Genomic DNA, 13297 nt, shown 5'->3' with positions numbered 1-13297 from the left:
TCTTTTTCTCAGATTTGTTGGATTCGATAAGACGATCGCTGTGCCTTTGTTTACGTTAATACTTTATTGCAATTCTTTGTTATTTCTTTGTTCTTCTTTCTTTACTCTTCTTCTTTTTGCTTCTTTTTCTTCTTCTTTTTCTCAGATTTGTTGGATTCGATAAGACGATCGCTTCGCCGGCTCTGATGCCAAAAATTTTAAAAATTGCAAAAATTTTGGGGCCTAAAAAGTTAATGCCTTCGACGAAATCTGGTGAAGACGAAATTCATTTTAAATAAAATAAATAAATAAATAAATTTAAATATAATAAATAAATTAGCTTAAATATAATAAGTAAATGATCCCATACATAAATAGTATGAGTAGTTAAGGGTTTAGGATCTAGGGGTATTAAGGGTTTACGGGTTTAAAGGGTTTAGGGTTAAGGGGTATTAAGGGTTTAGGGATATTAATGGTTTAGGGTTTAGGGGGTTTAAAGGGTTTAGGGTTTAGGGGTATTAATTAAGCTTTTAATGGGTTAAGGGTTTAGGGTTTAGGGGTATTAATTAAGCTTTTAATGGGCTTAGGGTTTAGGGTTTAGGGTTTATGTGTATAGGAACTGTGGTGATGAATTTATCTGAGGCAGTGCTTGCAATAAAGAAAGGCGTTTCTGTAGAGTTTCGAGCAGAAGGAGAAGGCGAAATAAAAATCCCTTTCGGTAGAAAAAACTTCAAAAGCGAACATTTGCTTGAAAATTGCAAAGCTGTTGTTGCGGAGGTGAAGTATATTCTTTTTTATTGTTTTTCTTCTTCCTCATTATTATTATTATTGTTGTTATTGTTATTGTTATTGTTATTATTATTATTATTACTATTATTATTATTATTATTATTATTATTATTATTATTATTATTATTAGCTTGGATTTGCTTCTTTTGTTTCCAATCTTCTTGTTGTCCTCACTGGCTTCAGTATTCTTGCGCTTATTATTATTGTTGTTGTTGTTGTTGTTTATTTATTGTTATTACCATTACTATCATTATTATCATTATTACTATTATGATTATTATTACTAATCTGGATTCTTTTCGAGAGTTCTTATTCTTGTTTATGTTGAAGTTGGTGAGTGTTTGTTGGCGTCTTCTTTGTAAATGTTTGTTTGTTTAAATGCTTATTAATTTTCTGATTTTATTTGTTCGTTTGTATTTATCCGTTGTTCGTTTGTTTAATTGTTTTTATTTGTTCTCCTTCGCTTATTTGATTGTCTGTGTTTGTTCATTCGCCTTTGCTTATTTGTTTGTCTTCATTTAGTATTTGTTTATATGTTTGTCTTTTGTTTATCTTTGTTCATATGTTTGTTATTTGTTTGCTTTGTTCTTTTTTGTTTTACTTCGTTCGTCTTTATTTGTCGGTTGATTTTTTGTATTTGTTTGTTTGTTTGTTTTTATTTATTTGTTTGTTTGCCATTATTCGTTTGTTTGTTGTTTTATTCGTTTGTTTGTTTTTCTTCTTTTTTGTTAGTTTCTATGCGTTTGCTTGTTTGTCGTTATTCGTTTGTTTGTTTTTTCATTCTTTGTTTGTTTGTCTGTATTCGTTTTTTAGCTCTAATTCGTCTGTTTGTTGGTTTTTAATTCTTTGTTTTTGTTTGTCTTCATTTGTTTGCTTTGTTTGTCTTCATTTGTGTACTTTGTTTGTCGCGATTCCTTTGTTTTTGTTTTTTTTCGCGTTTATTTGTTTATTTAATTGTTTAGGTATTAAAAGCACAACCAAGAACCCAACGAGGAGGTGTACAGACAGCTGGAGCTGCATCTCTTCTTTTTATGTGGCCGCCTCCTTCATTTATTGCTCGCCGCAGACATTTTATTAGTAAAGTTTTAAAGCAGAGTCTGAAAGGCGGTTCAGGTATGGAAGCAAATAGATCTTTATTTATATATTTACGTGCTTATTCATTTATTTATTTATTTGTGTTTGTTTGTTTAGGCATCTGCTCTCTTTCTTTGTTTGTTTGTTTGGCTGTCTGCCGCTGTCGTCGGTGTTGCGGTTGATGCTCTTGGTGCAGTTTGCTGCTCATGTTGCTGCTGCTGCAGTTTATTGCTGTTGCTTTTGTTGCTGCTGCTGCAATTTGCTACCCATAAGTGCGCGCTTCTTCAGTTGACTTATGATACACTGCAAGGAAAGAAGTAGAAGGAGAAGAAGATCTTTATATCAAATTTTGTGCGTTGTCTTTGTGTGTGTTGGGGTGTACGTACACCTCACAGATCCAACAAACGACAGTATGGAAAGGGTTCGAGGAGGGGCAGATGATTTATTTATTTCTTCTGCTTACTTTACAGCAGACGAAACCCCCGATATTTCTTTAGACCCTGCTTCTCTCTACCCCTCATCTACTGGATATTTTAGGTGAAGAGCGAACGAAGCATAGATCGATTGTTTTGCGGCTGCTGCTGCTACAGCTGCTGCTGAAGTTTATTTTTTGAAGTTGACAAGAACTCTTAATTTGAATGCAACATTTAATGCAATTAAATGGAACGAGCAACGCGCTTGCATGTTGGTACTGCGCACATCGAAGGAGGAAGGCAGAAGACAGCAGAAATGTATAATGGGGTGTACAGACTGATCCGAACCCAATCTGAATAAAAGGAAAATAAAAGAATAATAAGCGAGTGCGAAATATATATATATATATAGAGAGAGAGAGAGAGAGGATTTATTTTGTATTGTGAAATCCTAATTCGTGGTATACGAAAATGTAATAAATTGCAAAGCTCAACTTGTCGAATTGAAGGGGAAGTCACGGAATATTACTTTATCGCCAGAGGCAAGTCGCTGTTGTGTACGATGGCAGCAGCAGCTGCCGCAAGTTGCTGTCAGTAAATGCTGCTGCTGCTTTTGCTGCTGCTCCTCCTCCTCCTCCTCCCGTTGCTGCTGCTCCTCCTTCTGCTGCCGCTGCTGACAGCTGCACTGATTGGCTTTTCGGGGGCTTTCCCAGCCTGCATTTGCCCGCGTGCTGTTCTCATAAGTAACGGAACCATTGCGTAGCAAAGAAGTCGTCAGTGCATCAAATTGACCTACATAAAGAAGAGCTTTCAAATCTATGGAAGTGGAAGAGACGTTCAGTGTCTTTGCTGTCTCACGCAAGCAAGTCTTCCGATCCAAGCCCATGCAGCGGGTATCACCAACTTAATCGTTATTGCTGTTCTCTCCGGGGGCCTTTCCAGTCAGGCTCTGCAGTCTTTTAACAGCCCTTGTCTGCGGTACTTCCTGTTCATTTTATTAACTGCGTCTTTCTTACTCCTTAGATATTCACATGACGGTTATTCTTGCTATGCTCAACAACGGGGGATGCAGAATGTATTAAAGCACAGGCGGCGATGATATCTTGCAGCACCAGAAGAAAGATAAATTTCTTCCGTTATAGTTCCCAGCGTTGCCTTGCACAGAAGGTTTGCGCAAAGTGCACGATCATGCTTTAGTTGCCCATGATGGAGTCAACACAACAGTGGGGCCAATGCCTAGTTCCTTTTGGTGTCTTACGATGAGCCCCTCAGCAAAGAAATATCTTCTCATTTCCCCAGAATGCTAGCAGCTCAAGCTGGAGAACACTCTTAAACTCCTACCCTTGTTGACTCTTTTCCCTTCGGTCTCCGAGAGGATCTGCACAGATATTTTATTCGACTTCATAGTAGACGGTGTAGCATCAATCCAAGGCTGCAGCAGCATCTACACCCTCGTGGACAGACTCCGCTAGTATGCCAACTTCATCCCCCGTTTAAGTCCGGTTACAGTACAGGAAGTCAAGTAAGGATTTATTAATCGTGCGTGGAAGATTTACATTCTTCCTAACGCAGTGTTTGTAGCAGGCATCGGAAGACCCTCAGCGTCAACCGCGAGAAACAGATCAAGCCGGCAGTACCAACAGCATGCTGGTTAAGCACTTGGCTCTCTTTACCCAGAAAAATTCATCCAAGTGACATAAAATCCTTCCTTGCGCGGAATGCGTTTATAATACAACAATGCACTCTTCGACCCGTTGCTCTCCGCTATCCCTGTTCTACACCGAAACCTCCCCTTCTGATCCGACGTTACGGCTGGCGGTTGGAGGCAAGCCTCGTTCATTCGCTGGTTCCGAGTTCAACTTAGAGCTTTTTGCAGCGCAATGATGCATGGGAGAAGCAGAAGCACGCCAGGCAAGATAGTACGACAAAAAACAATTGTCAGCAGTCATTTCCAACCCAGGAAAATTTGCCTTAGTAGATTCACACTCCTTTCGAAGTGTGCAGGAGGGATAGTAGCCGAAGAAGTTACGCGCGCATTAGCCAGGGCCTTTTGGCGATCGTTCTTGGGTTAACGAGTTGTCTTACCCCATTGACTTGCCCCCAGCGTGGAGAAGCCATCATACTATTTGTATTGGTTTTCTAAAACAGTTCAGAGAATTCCTGACTATGCTGACTATGTTTAAACTTCCTTGCACCCGCCCCCAAAAGGGAGAACGATGCAATAGCGAGAACGAGCAACAGGGGGAGATTCAGATTCTGGATATCACAGGGGTCAGCGACAACGAGAATATTTTCTTCAGTGGCCGAAGGGACTGGCAACCCGAGTGAATGTCTGAGGTTCGCTTCTGATAAGCAATTCTTCAGGATCATCTACGTGCTCTCATCAACTCAACTACAACGGATGCAAGCGGGAGGATGTGGAGCGCAGCATTTAATAATTGCTGCTCTGTCATTGGCCAGAGGCTCTCATATTTTTGCCTATGTGGTCAAAGGCATTAATCACTTCCCTGCTCTGCTCTGCATACTTCTCTTTAATTACACATATATTGACGTTGTTGTTGACAGCTTTCTATTCTTTCCGTATTTTCGTGCAGAGGCCAAGCTTAGTGGCCGGACTCGACCCCTGCCCCTGTGCTCCCTAACGCTGTCCGTTGGAAGTGGTTTATTGCGTTTTTTATGGGTTTCGAAGCTTACATGTACAAAGGACTCCCAACCTATGTGCATGCACACGGCGCCGTTCTCAATTAGTGGCTAAAGAATTGCGTGGGCCTGCCGCAACGAACTGCTAGCTGGCAGCGGCAGCACAGCGAAATGTCACGCCCAAGTGCCATTCTCCCCTTTTACATTGTTGTTGTCTATTCCTTCCTTTGTTGGGGGAAATTATGCACACGCGGGCATGAGCTGTTTGAGGTAGAGAAGGAGGAGCATATGCAGCCTTGTTTCTGTGACTTTTGTGTGCACGTATTCCTACTGATGTGCAGACTGCCTATCATGGGCAAAGTAGGTGCCCGACAATTGTCTGCACTGTGTGCAGATGCAACGAAGGTGGCTCGTTTTGTCTTCATATAGGGCTTTCCAACAGTGCTGGTTCAAGCCAGTAGAGCATCGCTTCTTCTCCCCCAGACCCTTGGGCCGCCGTCCCCTCGACGCCTGATGAGCAGTCAGTCAACTCTTACCAGAGGCCGTTTGGCTCGATTGCAGTCCACGATGGTCTTCGGATAATGTCGCATATTCTCGTTGCAAACGCAAAACAACATTTATATCTTTTTCAACTGTGCTAGCTGGCCTTAGCCGGCCGTTGCGCCTAGCTAGCTACGGTGTTATCAAACAGCATATACTGTCCAAGTGTCTATGTATGTGTGTGCACTTTGGCACTATTTTCTTTATTGAGGTGTACAGTGTATTGTAGAAATTCACTTCAGCGTCTCAGCAGGGGGCTGCTGTACTTAATCATACTTAGACTCTGTTCATTTTGTTTTTAAAATGTTGTCGTAACATGCAAAAAGGATAAATCGAGAGAGGAGGAGCTGTAGACAAGCAAAAACTTCCTCTTGTTCGTTTGCGACGATTGCTTTGGGGTGTATGGATGCTGTGCCCGTCTGCACAGCATCCTGTGCGCACCGATGAGGAAGGAGTTAGGAAGTTGTCCCGGCTCTCCGATTTGTTGTCTATTTCCGTTTTTATGTGATGGAGAGGTAAATATACGGACAATTTCAAGTTTTTCCAAGGGGGAACAGAAGACGGCAGCGAATTAAAGGTCCTTTGCCGCTGTTCTTCCCGTTTCGTGAGCTTGTTCAGAGGTTTCCCCGGCTGGCGGTGAGCGTTTTCGGGGGCTTATGGATCCGTTTGGACCATTTGGGACTTCTGTCGCCTTTCAGAATGAAATGAAGAAGCGAAGTGGCTTGGGTTTTTGCGGCGTTTCCCTCCAAAACAGGCACGTTGGAGGCCGAGAGTCATCGAAGTTGCTCAGCCTCGTTTGTGGGTCGGTGGTGGTTCGGCCGATTTCTTCGCTGCGGATCTTCAGCCTTTCTTCTCTTCACTTATTCTTAATTTTTTTACTTATGATCTTTGCATCCCTGCCGAATTCTACAGCCTTCACCGGGAGCAGCTGGGGGAGGCCCCTCTGGGCAGGTGTAGCGGGAGTTCGTTTGTTGGCTTTGCCACTATTGTTGGCGCCTCTGTCTTCTCCTCAGCATTTACACAGCTGGACGAGAGGCATCCCAAGCAGGAGGGGGCTCTCCTCAAGCGGCAGCAGCAGTTTTCTCCAAGCGGTCCGCGTTGGGCAGCGGGCCCAGCCAGCAGACTCGGTAGCAAATACACCATACCCGTTTCGGGAGGTGTCTTTGGCATTTGGTACCACGCCTTTCAATACCAGAGAGGTCTCACCGTCTCGACACAGTCGGCTTTCGGCAGCAGAAAGTTCAGCAGCAGCAGCAGTTCCTGTAGCAGCAGCAGTTCCTGTCGCAGCAGCAGTTCCTGTAGGAGCAGCGGCTCCAGCAGCAGAAACTGCAGCTGAAGTTGCTTCAGCAGTAGCAACGATTGCAACAGGAGCAGAAGCAGATCTGTATCAAGGCGAACAACAGCAGCAACTCCAGCAGCAGCATCACCACCACACACAGCAAGGAGGTGATCCTGTTGAGCATGAAATGAAAGCCTTGGGCCGTTCTGTGCCGTCTGCTGTTCCTTCACCGGTGTCTGTACATCCCTTTGGGGTCTGCAGGCCCGAGAAAGAGAAGCAGCGTCGCTCATTTTTCAGTTATTTCGTCGATTGGCTTAGGGGCCCAAAGGGCATGGGAGACCCCGAGACCATCTCCGCCTTAGCGCGGAAAGTGCATTGCTGGAACGTGCAGCGACAGCAGCAGCAGCAGCAGCAGCAGACGAAGCTGCTGATTGCGATGAGGCATGCAGAGAGCACCTTCAATGTATGGCGGCGGGAGTCGTTCACTAAACTCCGATTTCGAGGTGTGCAGCAAGAGAAATAATTCTAATATTATTTTATATAATAAGCATAGCAGTAATATTGATGTTCTATTATAATGCCAATATAGTGAAGTGATTGGACTTCAATTTGTTTGCAGATCTCACAGTGGAGAGGGCCCCTCTCCGCTAGGGTGAACTGTTGCTGCTGCTGGTTTTGTGCTGCTGCTCTAGCTGGTGCTGCTGCGGCTGTTGCTTCTTGTTGGGTTCTTGATTCTGATTATGCTCTTGTTGCAGCTGTTGGTGCTTCTGGGTTGCTGCTGCTGCTGCTTCAGGGTGTAGGATATGTATATTTGTTTGTGTTTGTTTGTGTGGGTGACAGATATGTTTAGGCGAGACTGGGGAGAAGAGGATGTGCCGCTATCACCAGAGGGCTTAGTGCAGTGTGCGACAGCTGCTGCTGAGCTGTCAAGTTTGTTATGTGCTGTGAGGGAGTTGGAGGCAGAGGACAGAGCTCGTGCATCGGCAGCAGCTGCTGCTGCCGCTGCGCCAGCAACAGCAGCACCGGAGACAGAAAAACAATTGTTGCGTCCGTTCTGTGTTGATGCATTTCTCGTCTCGCCATTGACACGAGCGCTGCAGACAGCCGCCAACACTTTTCATTATGCAGACCCCGGGTGGCAGTGTCCTGCTGTTGCTGCAAATACTGCAGCAAAAGGTGCAGCAGCAGGTGCAGCAGCAGCAGCAGGAGACATCAATGTAAGGTGGTTGGTGAGCACTTTGTTGCGGGAGAAGATATCAACAAAAGGTGACGTCGGAATTGAAAGAGAGAAGCTGCTTTCTCGTCTCTCTGAGCTATACCGACAGGGGAAAGTGCTGAGTGGCTCTACCTTTGATTTCAGTCTGTTGCCCCAGGGCATGTGGTGGGTGCCACACACAGAAGAGCAGCTGCAGCAGCTGCTGGAGCAGCTGCAGCAAGAACTGCAGCTGCAGCAGCAGCGAGTGGTGCGCAGCAACAGCAGTAGCTGTTTGGACTCTGCTGCAACTCCTGCTGCTGCTGGTTGCGCCTCGGACACAGCGAGCACCGCTGCATCGGAGGGGGGCGCTATGGGGGAGTTGAACGAATTGGTGTTGAGTTTAGGAAATGTCTCTAAGCCTAGGGGAATGAGTGCAGCAGAAGCAACAGTAAGAAAGGTCTTTGAACACCGAGAAAAAACAGCACAAGAGCCACTGGCATTGGAGCGGCGGTTGCAGCTGTGGCGCCTGGAGAGTGCAAATTTGCCTTTGTACAGAACTGTGCCCAGAGAAAGCAATGAAGCCGTAGCACTAAGAGCGAAAATACTCCTCTCGCTCCTCTGCAAAGCAGAAGGAATGCATGCAGCTTTCCTGGTTACCCACTCCCTCTTCCTGAAGGCTCTAACAGGTGGATCATCGAAATTCAGAAACGCCGAATTTCGGTTATTTTCGCTCATTTGCGATGAAAACCCGAGGCTGGTGCCACTATAAAGGCACGTAACTACCATCCGGCGTCTCTCCTGTCAAAGAGACGGGAAGAAATGGCGAGAACAGAAAGAAAAATCAATAAAAACACCAATATATCGCAGCCAGTGCAATGCCGCAGCTGCGCTGCACTTAACCTTTTACCCGAAGACCTCGGGGAGACAATTTTTTTTGTTCGTCTGCGGATTTATAATAATAAAGACTTTTTAATAATACGGATAGTTGGAATTACGTTTTTGTTGTCGGGCAGTCACGTGCTGAGTTGATTATCTGCATCCCGTTCACACATTCATAATCATCATATTTGTACTTGAAATAAAAAATGCAATGTAAATATATATATATATATATATATATATATATATATATTGTGCAAATAGAGACGTACATAGGGCGGCTACATTAGGAAGAGCGCGTAGATAGGAAACTCCGTCAGAGTGAATGGTTGAGAGAAATTCAAACGGCTCCCTTAGAGACCGTCACGGAGTTTGTGCTGTACTCAAAGGATTAAAAACAGCGCCTTAGCAATAAAATAATACTACAAAAAACAATTCAAGGGCTGCGGTTCATCAGCGCGTTGAAACATATTGCAGCTTTCCCTGTTTTTCTGCACTATCTGCAGATAACGCAGGAAAAAGGAAAAGCTGCAATATGTTCCAGCGCGTGTGCGCTTATATATTTTACATATGCAAATTTGTACAATATATATATATATATATATTATATATATATATGGTATTCACCTATTTAGAAATGGATATTCAGACATAACCTTGGATATATGCTTTTTAAAATACGTATACCATCAAGAAGGGTATGCAGAAAAATACACGCATGCATACAAAATTTTGTTGAGACACATGCACCAAGGTGTCCGTTCCGGAAGTCTCAATCTCGCCTCTGCTGAGTGGGGCCTGTGTAAAACAAAGCGAAAGAGTTTGGTCGATAGGATCTATCGTGCAGCTTTAAGGATTAAGGGTATAGGGTTTAGGGTTTACAGCTACAAGGGGGTGACTTTTGGTTTTGGGCTGCAGTGAAGCAGCAGCGGCCGCAGTTGGGCATTGCCTAATCTGTCCAGTTTATCTAGGCCCCTGAGGAAATCTGAATGAGAAACAAAGACGAAAGTAGATGCTTTTGTTGAACACAGCAACAGCAGCAGCAGCTGCTCGCGCTCCTCCACATGCCTCCAAGTTTCGCTGGAAGCCCTTCCTTCAGCTGCAGCAACAGCAGCATCATCATCCCACAGCTTTTGCCGCAGTTTAAACGCCTTAGGGCTCTGCAGCCTCTTCCCCGCCCACTGCAGCGTCCGCAGCACCGACTTCTCAGCAGGAGATGGCGGGCCTCCTACTGCACCTCCAACAGCAAATACATGTTTCTCTTCTGCTGGCCGCTCTTCAGCAGCTTTGGTTATTGGGGCTTCATATATTACAGACTCACCAGAGTCGCTGTCAGATAAGCCGGTGTAGTCCACCAACTTAAGCGTGTCACTGTCGTCGCCGTTTCCCTCCTCCTCTTCCTCTGCGGGCGCGTCCCCCTTCAGCAGTTGCTTCCGCAGGCGCCGCCGCAGCTGCTTCTGCAACGTGCTTAAGGTTTTCTTTAAGTATGGCAGCCACCACTTTTGTCCATCAGGAATTAACGCAAAGTTGAAGAGCGCCGGAAACATCTCGTGGCGTCCGCATAGCAGTTTCAGAAGTTGGCGGAGTTCAGCAGCCTCTGTGCCTGAATCTGTCATATTTGAGAACTTCTCCCTCAGCAAAGGCTCTACAAGCCACGTCACCTGGTGGTGTCGGTGCTCCCGGTGATGGTGCTGCTGCTGCGGCTGCGGCTGCTCCGTTATGACTTCCGGGCATTTTAAAGCACTGCCCACGTCGTGGAAAGACAGACTGGCGGTCTGAAGTGCTCTCGTCAAAGGAGAAACGAGAAAGGCGTCGAAGCAGAAGCTGTTTGTCACCGCTGCTGTTTCTTGTTCTGCTACTGCTGTGGTTGTTGCCGTTTCTGTTGCTGTTTCTGGTGCCTGGCTCCATTCGGTGCCTTCGCCTGCAGATGCATTCACTTCTTCTGAAGCTTCGGGGCTCTTAAGGGACAGTTGCTGATCCTGCTGAAAGCTGTCTAACAACATGAGCAGATACCTTAGCTCTGCCGCTGCTTCTGCACACTGCTGGCGGCCCGTCTCCGAGAGCGGAGGGTCGGCGTCTCCCCAGTTCTTTCCCCTTATCTTGCTCCCTGAAATGCAGAAGGCCCACAAACCCTATACGTTAAAACCTAAACCCTAAAGAGACAAGACCTCCACTCCCTGCAAGCCAACTCCTGGAAGTAAACCCTGAACGAGTCGCCAGAAACCCTAAAACCTCATTATCACATACGCCGCTACAGACAACCTGCATGCTCGCAGCGTGTGCGGCAAGGGTTTACTGTAATAGTAAATATGCGTGAATACATTCAAGTAAATATAGTGCCTATACTAACAATATTGTCATACATATAAAAGGTGTACGTAGGCGTGCGCACTTATTCATATGTCTTTGGTACATTACCCAACAGCAAACACCTGGTTAATGTCTTTATGTGTGCATAACCCAACAGCAAACAACTCACAGGCATATCCGGCGAGGCCCCAAAACGATTGTAATTCCTTATTTGCTGTGCTTTCTGCGTGTCTCAAAAATAGAATAAGTTTGGTATTTTTGTGTGGGCCACGATTTCTACTTGCATGCCATCTGGTCAATTTTTTTGCAACTGTTCTTAAGTGTTCCCTCCTCTGGCCCAAAGAGGAACTGCACATAAGGTTGCAGTTCATATCCTGGGGACCATTCAAACCAAGAAGTGAATCTAAATGTTTTTTCTGCAACATCCTCTCATCTTCCTCTTGTTCAGTCAGCAGTGGGCTTTCCTTTTCCCCTTCAGAGGTAACTCCACGCAAACGCATGCAGCAGTTCTTTCCTGGAAATTGGCCTGCGGCTTCAGCTGTACATATACCTGAAGTACATACTGGAAGTGAGTTGTCTTTGCCCACTTCACAAACGAAGACAAATAATGCAAATACAATCAAACCAAGGCGCGCAAGTCGATAACTCCGTGGAGCACAGGCTTGAGGGAGGCAAGGGGCCCGCTTTAGGGCCGCTTTGCTACCAGATGACACGATAGACATGGTAAAAGAATGGAGGGTAATATGCAAATGTGCAAAACCTTTGTGAATAACGAGGAAGGAAGAACATGCAGGGAAAAAAGTACTATGTCGTGAAATGCGCTGCAGTCGGGGAGAAGCGGAGCGTTAGTTCTACAGCGGGTGCTCTAAAGGGGAGATTTTGTGTAATACACCAGTTTAAATATGCTTTATGTTTGAAGCTGTCTTTATTAGCCAAAAAGAAAAAGGAACGCGGAAGGGTTAGAGGAAGACACCACACAGCACGCAGTGTACCACTGGTCCGAGTCAGTTTCAGCCTCCCCGACTTTTCTTTGGTTCAATTGCTGTTAAAGGATATATAGTCTCAAGAAATAAATGCAATAAATGGTGGTTAATTATATGAAAAAACATATGGACGGAAACGAGGAGCAAAGCCAAGGTTTTCGTCCCTTATACTTCGAGCCGCCGGTTGGTTGGGAAGCGATGCGGGATGGACATCGCCCTGTCATTCCAACTGGGGTCATCCCAAGAAAAACCTCATTTCACCGCAGTTTCAAGGGTTTTCTTGTTATTCAAAATAAATTATTAAAATAAATATGCTGATTTCCCACGAGGGCACCACAAATGTTGCTTTTTCCTCCCCAGTTCGCCCAAACTTCGGTCGAGCACCGATGCACCCGGCTCGACACTCTTTGTAGACAAGCAATCGGCTCTTTGTGTGCCTCCAAGAAACTTTCTAATAAAGCGTAATATGATGTGTAAACGGTACAGTCCGTAGTGTCTCATTGATGAGGAGAAATATTATATCTGAGCATCACATGGCGGCTGTAAGCTAGCAACAGAGGCAATGTTGCACAGTGAGGCAAAATGTGATGAGCACACAGCAGCACCTTTATGCTCTATTTAATGTGGCGAACCATGGGGCCTTCACTAATGTGTGTTGCTCAGGGCTGCGCAGCAGTAGCTGCTGCTCATGCTTGGCTACTAACTCGCAATTTGAGTGCACAATCTTCACAGCATAGATGGCCGGTCCCTCAACATGTGCCTGGTGCTCCTGCCGCTCGTCGCTACGCTAACGTTGTTGGTTACTAGATGCTGGTGCTGCTTATTTAATTCAACTAACGGTGACAAGCTGTTTTTCGGCATGTTGGTTGAGAACTCTTCAGTAAGCCAAAAAAAAACATCCCTTTCGCCGATTTTTAGCCACAAGTGCTTTGGGAATTTGATTCGCCATAGCGTTCATTAAATGTCGTTAAAATGACGGGCTTTGTTTGTGCTGCTGCTGCTTTTTCTGCCGCTGGTGTTGGGTCGTTCGATCCGTGTTCAGAAAAAAATGCATAGCAGCCTTTTGGCTCAGCACTACATCGTTAGCCTTTCCTCCAAGCAGAAGCCGGCGACACGCCTGCCCCGATCAGCAACAGCAGCATTAACAAGGACTGCAGTGACAGTTACATTGGGAAGAAGGAGACCTCCACGCTGCTAACAGCCCCCTGCGGCTTCC

General features: G+C 45.4%; 2 protein-coding genes across 2 annotated transcripts; one reads left to right on the top strand and one right to left on the bottom strand.

Moving 5' to 3' along the window:
- Positions 1-6316: 6316 nt before the first annotated feature.
- EAH_00038540 (hypothetical protein, conserved) lies at positions 6317-8678 on the top strand (the record flags this gene model as incomplete). Its single annotated transcript, XM_013391965.1, has 2 exons — positions 6317-7217; positions 7555-8678. 2 exons carry the CDS (start codon positions 6317-6319, stop codon positions 8676-8678), a joined length of 2025 nt encoding a protein of 674 aa, XP_013247419.1.
- A 994-nt stretch (positions 8679-9672) lies between these two features.
- On the bottom strand, positions 9673-10791 carry EAH_00038530 (hypothetical protein, conserved; the record flags this gene model as incomplete). Its single annotated transcript, XM_013391964.1, has 1 exon — positions 9673-10791. One exon carries the CDS (start codon positions 10789-10791, stop codon positions 9673-9675), a length of 1119 nt encoding a protein of 372 aa, XP_013247418.1.
- Positions 10792-13297: the final 2506 nt, after the last annotated feature.

The sequence above is a fragment of the Eimeria acervulina genome, genomic scaffold (genome assembly GCF_000499425.1).
Source record: "Eimeria acervulina Houghton genomic scaffold, Eah_scaff437, whole genome shotgun sequence".
In the NCBI taxonomy this organism is placed as follows: domain Eukaryota; phylum Apicomplexa; class Conoidasida; order Eucoccidiorida; family Eimeriidae; genus Eimeria; species Eimeria acervulina.
This window is presented reverse-complemented; position numbering and strand designations above follow the sequence as displayed.